The 11,133-nt window shown below is 33.3% G+C and overlaps 1 protein-coding gene across 1 annotated transcript; it reads right to left on the bottom strand.

Moving 5' to 3' along the window:
• Positions 1–6,417: 6,417 nt before the first annotated feature.
• On the bottom strand, positions 6,418–7,779 carry LOC114319435 (putative carboxylesterase 18). The gene has a single exon (XM_028266445.2). The coding sequence runs from the start codon at positions 7,645–7,647 to the stop codon at positions 6,643–6,645; it is 1,005 nt and encodes a 334-aa protein (XP_028122246.2). The 5' UTR covers positions 7,648–7,779; the 3' UTR covers positions 6,418–6,642.
• Between the last annotated feature and the right edge of the window lie 3,354 nt (positions 7,780–11,133).

The following is an 11,133-nucleotide window of genomic DNA, read 5'->3' as shown; positions in this document are numbered from 1 at the left end:
CATTTTTCATACAAGTTATACTTTTATCTTTTATTTTTAACTTAATTGAGAAGGTTTATCAAACAAGAAGTATATTCAGGCCCGTTTGTCTCACCATAAAATATTTTTTATTTTTGATTGTGTTAGTTGACCAAAAATAAATAAAATATATAGTTTTTTGTTTTCAAATATTTTTTTTTCTTATCATGGTTGAGATACTACTTAACATACTTATCAAATCTCACAACTTTTATAAACACTAAGCGTTTTTATTCTTAAGTAACATGAGAAGATATAATAAATGGTGATTGGTGAGTGAGTATGACAATTTTTAACTTTTTTCTTTTTAAGGTTTACTCTATAATTGATTCTTCATTAAGATTTCTATTGTAAAAAATTATTTTAAATGTTAACTAAAAACCGAAAGTAAAAATAAAAAACTTACTTTTAGACAAAATCATTTTACATGAAAATTATTTTATAGTGAAACAAACAGAGCCTAAGTTGCGTTCAAAAAAATTCTCACTTTTTCTTAAATTTTTAATTTCTATACAAAAACTTTGAAATTTAACAGTTTCTATTGAATTTTGTAGTTTCTCAAGTACAAATTTTAAATTTTCATAAATTTTTGAAAAAATTTCAAAAAAATTATTTCAGAGTTTCTTATAACAAATAAACCTTTGATTTTTAATTTTATCAATTTAAATCATAATTTTTTTATTTGTTTTCAATTTAAATCATCCGTCTCTTTTCATTAAAAATAAAATTGAAAAAAAAAACCATTAAACTCAAAGAAATGAATATTTAAGATCTTTTATGTACATATATTGAGTTTCATGACTAAAACATGTTTTTTTTTAATTGATTTTATTTAATAAAAATAGTCTAATGGCTTATATTGAAAATAAATCAAAAGATAGTGAAATAGGATATTGTATTGGCTATTTTTAGTGATTAAAATTGGATTTAGTTGGTAGATTACTTGTGTGATTGCAATTTAGCCATTTCATATGCTCAGTTAGGCCCCTTACAACAAGCTTGGAAGATTTGGTCAATTATCCATCAATGTAAGATTTGAATTTTTGGAAAAGATTGCAAATTTGGACTAGCCCTGTTGGGCGATCGCTCACACAATTGGTTAACAGTCTTTACGTTTTGAAAAATAGAACTTCGTGATCGAAACGCGAGTGATCTCTCTTGAGATACGATGGATCGCTATTCCACATTTTTCCTAAACCTAATTCTATTTGTTTTGGATAACTTTTTCCTTCTATAAACAGGTTTTTCTAAACCCGAATTTGGTGATCTCAATTATTGTGTTTTCATAGAAAAATATATTTTCTCTTTAGAGAGTTGAATTTTAGAAATTCATAAAATACTTTACATTCTTGCATTGTTTGTTCTAGACTTTTGGCAAATTAGGTAATCGGAGCCATTCGGGAACAGAGATTGTAGCTGAAACTTTGTGGAATCCTGAAGATCAAGAAGGTTGACTGGGCCAAGTTGTGCTCGTAGGAGTTATTACAAAATATCGTATTAGATAAATCTAGGTGAAGGTTATAAGTACTCTCGACTTTATATTTGTATTCTTTGATCATAGTGGATTTTCTCCGAGGTGTTGGGATCGTGATTTTTTACCTAGTTGGGTTTTTCACGTAAAATCTTATATTCATGTGTTGATTGTTTTTACTTGATTTTATTTGTTTAATCAACTTAATTGAACTTAAAATTGAGAATTTTAATTTATTGGCCTATTCACCCCCCTCTTGGCACTGAATATTCAGACTATGTAATTTTATTTAGAGTTTAAGTTGACAAAATTGTAAATGTTAAATTTTAATTTTTTTTATATAATTTCCTCTATCTAAAAAAAAAGATTTCTTAACAAAAGTTCGAGAACTTTTTATTTCCCACTCATTCACATGTGGTGCCATTACAGATTCATGTCACAATAGTTCCAGCTCGAAAAATTTGAATGCAAGTAATCAAAATAAATAAATAAATAAACTATATTGATAGTCCCTACGTCTTGTCATTCGTGTTATTTTAATCTCTGTAATTTTAATTAACTCAATTTTGATCTTTAATTTTTGATTTTATTTTAATTTAATCCAATTGATAACGCCAGTTAGGATTTTCAAGAGAAATAATCACTGAATTAATTAAGATTAATTCAATGAGTTACATAGGTTTCTAATTTTGTCTATAAAAACATAACATATTACGTTTATCTGCGCATTGCTCATTAAAAAAGAAAAACAGTAATAATTATAATGAATTAGATCGAATTGAGATAAAATCATAAATTAAAAATCAAAATCAAGCCAATTAACATTACAAAAATTAAAATAACACAAGGGCTAAGATATAAGGATTGTCATGTCAGTATAATTTGCTAAAAAGAATAAAAACAAAATTTCTAGGCATTTCTGAAATAAACAAATGCTAACCACAGGAGTGACCTTTGCGATTAAACTCTAGACCGATACTCCAGAGGTCACTTTTAAGTGGTCCTACATAGCAGAACTATTTAACCATATAACAATAAGTCGCAGACTCGCGTACAAGCATATCTTCGAACCCACACTCTTGACACTAGACATGACTCGCCCAAATTTAAAAAATTCATTCTACCAACTAGGAACGGACCTAGGATTTGATTATCGGGGGGCCAAAAAAATAAATAAATAAATAAAGATGGAAAGACAAGTAAGGTTAGATTTAGAACATAATATGTTTGATAACTTTCAATTTTAGCCAAAAAGTCAATATAAGTTATTACGCCTCTGTTTGGCAAGTTGGTTCTTGAGCTTTTTTGGCTATTTTAGCCACAAAAGACAAAATAGGCTATTTTAGCCATAACAAACAAAACATCACATCCAACCCATAATCATTACATTCTTCTCTCACAAAAAAACTCAAAAAAGTCAAAAAGCCAAAAAACCCTTCCCAAACCAAGCTTTTAAGCCCAGGCTAAAATAGCCAAAAAAGTCAAAAAGCCAAAAAGCCAACCCACTTTCCAAACGGATACATCACTCTTTCTACTTTTCTACACATCTTTTTTGTTAAAAAAACTAAGAAATCACTAAAATAGTATATTCTCAAATGAGGCTACATATACACATTATCAAAATATATGTAACATAAGCATAACAAATTGTAATTTTTTTACCAAATTTATAGCGATCCTAGTTCTTCCTCCTTTGGTTGTTGTATCCGGACTTAGGTTCCGTGGAGTTGGTTGTTGTATATATCATGTTGTCATCCTTTAATTCCAAATATTTGAGTTTTAAGATGTGTTGCGTAGGTTTGTTACAGGTTGGTTGTGAGTTTAAACCAATAGTTGCTATACAGAATTTTGCTCCTTCGCTCGAGAGAGGATTTTGTCGCTCGAGCGAGCTCTGTGTTTTAGATCCTTCGCTCGAGCCAAGTTTCCTTCGCTCGAGCGAGAGTTGGGTGATGTGTCTGGTGGCTCGAGCGAGAGGTCTTGTGCTCGAGCCTGCGTCTGCGTCTGGTTCTGGACCTAAGAGTTGCATTTCTTGGCTCGAGCGAGCTTTCCTTTGCTCGAGCGAGCGAGGTCTATGTTTTGGGTTTCTTCGCTCGAGCGTGCTTCTGGGTTGTAGACCTGAAGCTTCGAATTGTTGGCTCGAGCGAGTTTTTCTACGCTCGAGCGAGTATCCTTTGTGTCTGGTCGCTCGAGCGACCACTCCTTCACTCGAGCGAGCCTGGTGTATTTCAGTTGACAACAACGGGATTACGCTTCACTTTTTCATCTCCTTTTTCTCTCAAACCCTAGATCCATTCTCTCTCACTCTCTATACACTTTCTCTCTAAGGTTTCATCTATTTTTAGTAATCTTCTACCTTAATCTCTTTGTAAGAAAGATAGAGGGTCGCGAGGGCTTCACTTTAATCTGAAAAGTTGTGGATTTAGAGCACTTTGGGTTTTCACCATCTTCTCCTTTAGGCTTCTAATTTCAAGGTAGGGATACCCTACTCCATCTTATGAATTTTGTCATAAATATTGGTCATTTTGATAGGTTGGTGTTGTTGGGAAATTTTTGGAAGTTAGGGTTTGATTTGAGATTATAAATTGGGGGTTTTAAAATGTTGAACTCCATGTATATGTGAGAGTATGGAAAAATGGAATTATTGTTGTTGAAATGATGAAAATGGGCCTTAGGGCTAATGTTAAGAAAAATGGGAAAAATGCCATATTTGGGTTTTATTGGGTCATTAGTGTAATTAATGACATTCATTGTGAAATAATGAAATTAAGATGTTATGAGAATAAATGGTGGAGTTGGATTGATTAATCACTAGCTTTTGAAAATGTTGATAATTTATCTGTTGATGCATTTATTATCTGTTTAGAAATAATTGCTTTGGGCTATCAGTAGAGGATAGTCTTGATTATTGTAGACACTGTATGTTGATTAGGGAAAACTAAAACTAATCATTTGAAATATGTCATTGAGTATGACGGTTGGAACAATACATCAAATATGTGTATTGATTGATTTTTTGTATATGACAAGTGTTTAATTACATTGTATATGCATATTGTTTGGGAGGAGATAGGGGATGGACTCTCAAACCTGTTTTTGGAGGAGATAGGGGATGGACTCCATTGATACAGTAAATATATATATCACTTGAAGTATGGAAGTGTTTAATATGAGTTTTTATCTCATTTGAAATGGAAGTGTTTTAATATAAGCTTTAGTCTCATTTGAATTATTGACATTGGAAGTATTTTTGTATGGGCTGTTGTCTCATGAAAATTGTTTGGCCAGGTTCTGAGCCATGTTTGTATAAATGGAAAATTGGATAAGTAAAGGAAAGTGGGACGTAACATGGACTTGATTGTCATGGAACTGTATTGTGATATAAATTAGTTTGTAAGTGTTAACCATCTATCAAATGCTATTGTTTTAGTCATTGCTTATATCTAGTTTAGTATATCTCTACTGGGTTGTGGCTCACCCTATATGGGACATCATTTTCAAATTCAGGTGACATGCCACCTCCAAGGACATACCTTGGGAGGCTTAGAGGCTGAAGAATTTTTGTTGTTATCTTTTGTGTATTACATGTAAATTCAAGCCGATGGCTTAATGTGTATGAGTTAGTACTCTCTTTTCATAACCAAGTGTTGGCTTGGAAAATTGTAAGCCCATAGGGCATTTACTTTTGTTATCAACATGTAATACTTTTGTAATGAATACTCTGATAAATAGAAATACGCTTTATTCTCTTATGTCTTTTCATGTCAAGAATGTGTGTTAATATGTATTATTTTGAGGGCGTTGCAAAATTGTTCATAACATTTTGTACGACAATGGTTCGTAATATTTACACTATACCATTCATAATATAATTACAATAATTCATAACTTTCACTATAATTCATAATTTTCACTTTAGAAATACCCACTATTAGGCCCGGGCTCGAAACCTGCCCACAACTCGGGATGGGCCAAACTCGGTTAGGCCCGGGCCTGAACCATTATTTTGAAGCCGGACCCACTTAGCCCGGGCCATCGGCTCGCTCAAGGCCTACTCAAAGCCCGACCTAAGGTCCGGCCCGCTGAAGGCCTAGTGTTATTTTTAGTAGAAAATAATAAAATTTTGATAGGGGAAAAAAAAATGTTCAGACCTGACCCGTCCAAGACCTGAATACCATTGGACCTGAATATAATTTTCCGACCCGACCCAAATTTTGGTAGGAACCCAGATGGCCTGACATAGGCCATGCCCAATTTACCTACTATAAATTCAAATTTACCATGAAATAATACTATAAATATTCTAACTTTTCATTGCAAAAATTTATATAGCATTGTAGTATTAGACCATCTCCAACGGTGAACCAAACCCAGCATCAAATTCAAATTTTGATGAAAAACCTACTTTTTCAAGCTCCAACCGTTGCACCAAAGTCATATCAAAATGAAAATTTAGCAAACAAAACATCAAACTGAGACCAAGACATAGATTTTACCAAATCACTGTTACTGACCGTTAAAAGTGGTACACCGGTCAACCAACCGGTTGCCCGGCCGGTTGACCAACCGGTCAACCGGTTCTCTTTGAAATAACTAGGTTCAAACAGGTAAAAAAAAAAAAAAAAATTTGCCCAAACCGGTCGACCGGTTGATCAACCGGCCGGTCGACCAACCGGTCGACCACTTCCCCAATTCTGCTTTGATGCTCACCGTTGGAGCGCCTCGTATCAAATTGAAAAAATCGTCATTTTTTTCATCAGATTTGATGAAAAAAAAAAGTTAAACGTCGGAGATGCTCTTATATTATAAAGAGAAGTTAAAAAAAAAAAAAAATTAAAAACATGAGAATTAAATGAGAGAGGAGCCCACGTAAGAGAAGAAGTTGCAAAAAAAATTAAAAACGTGAGAATGAAATGACGGAGGAGCCCACGTACGAGAAGTAGTTGGAAAAAAATTAAAAATATGAGAATGAAATGAGAGGAGCCCACGTACGAAAAGCAGTTGACATGTTGAACCAATTCTATGCATAACAACATATACATATACTGTAACCGGAATAAAGTCACTGTAGACCTCCGTCCCTGCTATACCACATGTACTGTAACCAGAATAACTACCAAGCCTTACCTTACCAAGTCTGCAGTAGCCCTTGGGTTCTAGGCATTTCTATCAGATTGGCTTTGAATAAAGTCCCCGATCTCTGCAATTAGGTACCAAAGTTGGGGCAATTCAGGAAAGATACAGAAGCCATGGATGGCGTTTGGATACTCAATCAACTTCACTTCCTTCCCTGATTTCTTCAACCCCTCAACGTACCTCCTCTGCCAGTCCTGTAACGGATCACCACCACCAATCACCACCAACGTCGCCGGAAACTTCACCGCCGCCGACACATCACCACCACTCACCGCCTCATGGTTTCGGTCCGATCCTATTGGCAAAAACAACCTCCACATCCAGTCTGTACGTTTCACATTAAGAAATGGAGCTCTACTGAGCCGGAGTTCCGATTCACTGCGCTCTTCTCCACCGAAGAACGGCTGTATCTCTACCAAACCAATAATATTCAGCTTCTTAAACTCGTGTCGGCCGTATCTGACCGCCACGTGGTGGGCTATGTTGCCGCCGGCGCTGTCGCCGGCGAGACAACAACGGTTGAGATCAATGTTGGAGGGTAGTACGGCGTAGTTATGGGCGTCGATGAATTTGAGGGTTTCAAAACCGTCGTCGTATTGGGAAGGGTAGCGGTGGTTGGGGGCGAGGCGGTAGTTGACGGAGGCGACGGTGACTCGGAGTTGAGCGGCGAGGTTGCGGCAGAGATGGTCGTAGATTTTGGAATTGGCGGCGGAGGAGAGGAATCCGCCGCCGTGGAAGTAGATGAGTAGAGGGAGGAGGGTGGTGGTGGAGGAGGAGGAGGAGGAGGAGGAGGGGAGGTAGAGGCGGAACCAGACATTGCTGGAAGGGTCGACGGTGATGTCGGAGGAGGAGACTCCATTGATGGCTTTGGAGGAAGGTGGAGATTTGGGTTCAAGATTGCGGACGAAGCGGAGGATGCGGTGGGAGAGACGGCAGACGTCGAGTAAGAAAGAGCCCAAGTGGACCACTAGGCGGGTCTTCCATGGAAGCTCAGCAGCACCACATGAACTCTGTTTAACGTCCATTCCTCAATCCTGTCCTGTCTCCTCCTCCCAACAATGGAAACTGATTTTTTGTTATGTGACCACTGCCAGATGAAGACCGGCAAATTCCTCCTTAATTACACATGGTTGGAATAGGATCTAAAGTCAGAACTGATGACCTGTTTATTTTATTAAATATTTTATTTATAAAAAAATTAAAGTGATGTCACCATTGACCACCAAAATAAGAACAAACTGGCAAATCTAAGCCCCGGTTTGGTGTTCATGTTAGGCTTCAAAAAAAATTATAAAAGGATAAAAAAAAGTTTATCATTCCAAAGTTAAAAAGTTAAAAAAGTTAAACAAAAAAAATCAAATAAATAAAAAAATCTCAAGTTAAAAAAGTTAGAAAAATTAAAAAGTTAAAAAAATTATTGTTAAACGACCCTTAAATTAAAGGTCAATTATATTTTGGAATGATTACTTCCTTATTTATTCATTTCTTTTACCCATAATAATATGAACGGTTTATCTCGAAGCAAAATTATTGGTTTCAACACATATTAATAAATAAATAAACAAATCACATTTTATTTTATAGAATAAATTATTATAGTTGTCGTCTATTTCAAAAAAAAGATTAATTTATGCATATGCCTAGTGACATTTGATGAAAATTAATTTTTTTTTTATACATTTAATCTTTATTGTTGGACTTATGAAACAAATGGTTTAAATCATTGTTATGAACCTGAGATAAGACCCATAAAATAGAGTATAAAGTGATATAATTGATAGTGATATGGAAATGAGTCATTCTCATTAGAAAAATGCTAGAAGTTCCAAAATTTCTACCAAATGTTTTACCAAATGTCTCACATAGATGTGGACTTCACACTTAAGTGGGACCCATCTCATGTGAGATATTTAGTAAAACATTTGGTAAAAATTTTGGTATCCGTAATATTACTCGTCTCATTATACATTGGCTCCTCCGCGGCCCAGCATAACTCTCATATTGTGGGCTCACTCGCGAGAGCATTGTGTTCTCATGTTATTTATTTATAGGAGTGGGGTTGGACGACATCTGGAGCTTACCACGGGTTCTAGTTTTATTATCTGAACCGTTTATGCTTTAGGACATTTTGTTTAAATCATCCATAAAAAAAGAAATTAAAGGCAAGTTTAGGAATTAGTTAAAATAGTTAAAAAATCAAAAAACTACTACTAAAAAGCCAACTATTATTTTTACGTTTTTACATGTCTTTTTATAAAAAAACTAAAAAGCCAACTAAAAAAACTTGTTCTCAAAACAACCCAAAGTTGATATGACATTCGCAACTATATAATTTTATTGTATTTGTCTTCGAGACAATGTGTGATCTATTTTTAAAATCATTTTTATTATTCATTTTTTTGAAAATAAATGTGATAAAACTATGTGCTTTCTATATCGGATCGACTTGATTTTTGTTGTGAAAGATCTAAATATGGTGACTTACCAAATAAACAGCTCAGATGATTGAAACGAAAATCGTGATTTACCTCGTGAACATGAACAATGACGTCCAACTTTATATATATATATATATATATATGTAAATGTAGGAAATTCTACAATACAGTCTTTAAAAAAAAGGTGTATCTATGTTCTTATTACAATTTTTTGTTATAATCTATTATGTATTAGTTATGATTTAATTGTGATCTATTGTAATTATTTTTTATGATTGAAGAGGTTTTATATTATGTTTCCAGTGATAGTTATGAATTATTGTGGTCCCTTTGATGATTTGTTTATGATACACAATAATATCAATATCACAAAGGGAACAGTTTCTTTCCAATTAATTTTTCAATTGGAGCTTTTGGGCCTCTGTAGGCCCACTACGAAACCTACATAGATGATTTGAATTGTCAAAGCGTAGGGCTCGTACTTCATTTCTGTAAAAAATCATATTGATTAGATATCAATAATTACTTGATCAAATCACATTTGTGCCAATAATTTATTTTTAAAATCATAGTTATCGTTGGTACAAATTTGATCCGATTAAGTAATTATCGATATCTGATAAATATAATTTTTTCCAAAAATAAAGTACTCGACGAGATCTACACATAGAATAATTCAAATTTTCAATATGAATTCCATAACCAGCAACAAAACCAATCAACATGTTATAATCTGATTTTAAATTGAAAAAAATGCCTGAACACTATCACAAAATCTCATAAATTACTTATGATACACTTTTTTTTAGAAGTGTATTGTAAAATCGCTTGACAAATGAGGACAACAAAATGGGGTATCAATGGTGCTATCATATTTTGCAATTTTTTTTTTTTTTTTTTTTTTTTTGACGAGTACTTGAAGAAGGCTGACAAATGCGAATTAAAGGTCAATTATACATGAGAGGGCCTGCAAATGCAAATTAAAGGTCAATTATGACATGCTATTTTTTTAGACCCGCCTCTTAACGGAAAGCGAATTTTTTATATGTGACCGCTATTAGAAGAAGACCGTCTAACCCAAATTAAAGGTTAATTATGGGGGAATTACGTGTGGTGGGAGAACCAAAAAAAATTACACTCCATAACTTTTATTTGCATCTCATTATAGATACATTTACACCTTATGTGTTTGTAATTTTTTTTCTCATTCCTCTACTTATATGTAATTCTTTCTTAATTATACACGAAATAAGATCTAAAATCTAAATTGGAGGGTACTGTTTAAGTCTGTAAACTTATTATGGGTTTTATTTTAATAATTTGAACAATTTATTTTATTAAATATTTTGTATATTTCATTCATAAAAAAGTTAAAAGTGATGTCACCACGCACCACCACCAAAAGAACAAGCCAGCAAATCCAAATAAAAGGTCAATTATATATGGGAATGGTAACTTCCTTATTTATTCATATATATATATATATATATATTACCCATAATAGTGATATGGATTGCTTATCTCGTAAAAAAAATTATCTGTACAAAATATTAATTTTGACACATTGATAAATAAATGAACAAATTACATTTTATTTTATAGAATAGATGATTATAGTTTTCGCCTATTTCAAAAATAAGATTAATTTATGCACATCTCTAGTGGCATTCAATAAAAATTAATTTTTTTGTACAATTAATCTTTATTGTTGGCCTTATGAAATAAATTGTTTAAATCATTGTTATGAATTCAAGATAAGACCTACAAAATAGAGTATAAAGTGGTATAATAGATAGTGATATAGAAATGAGTTATTCTCATTATACATTGGCTCCTATGGAGCCCAGCATAATTGTGAAAGAGAATTTAGAGAGAGAAATATCTCAGTCAATCAATATTCATATTTAAAAAGTTAGTTACAAAGTTGGTATGTCTCTTCTAGATATAGACTATAATTTCCCTCCACTAGGTATCACATGATATGCACATGATATCCTACATCATACTCTCCCACTCAAAAGAACTTGTCCTCAAGTGAAGGAAAACAAAACACAACTAATGCATTAAAAGTGA

This window comes from Camellia sinensis, chromosome 5 (genome assembly GCF_055761805.1).
Source record: "Camellia sinensis isolate YWXY chromosome 5, ASM5576180v1, whole genome shotgun sequence".
Taxonomy (NCBI): Eukaryota; Viridiplantae; Streptophyta; class Magnoliopsida; order Ericales; family Theaceae; genus Camellia; species Camellia sinensis.
The sequence above is the reverse complement of the archived record's forward strand: the minus strand, read 5'-3'. Positions and strand labels throughout refer to the sequence as shown.

Excerpts from the sequence above, each read along its gene's own strand:
- LOC114319435 (XM_028266445.2), bottom strand. The coding sequence starts at position 7,647 with ATGGACGTTAAACAGAGTTCATGTGGTGCTGCTGAGCTTCCATGGAAG.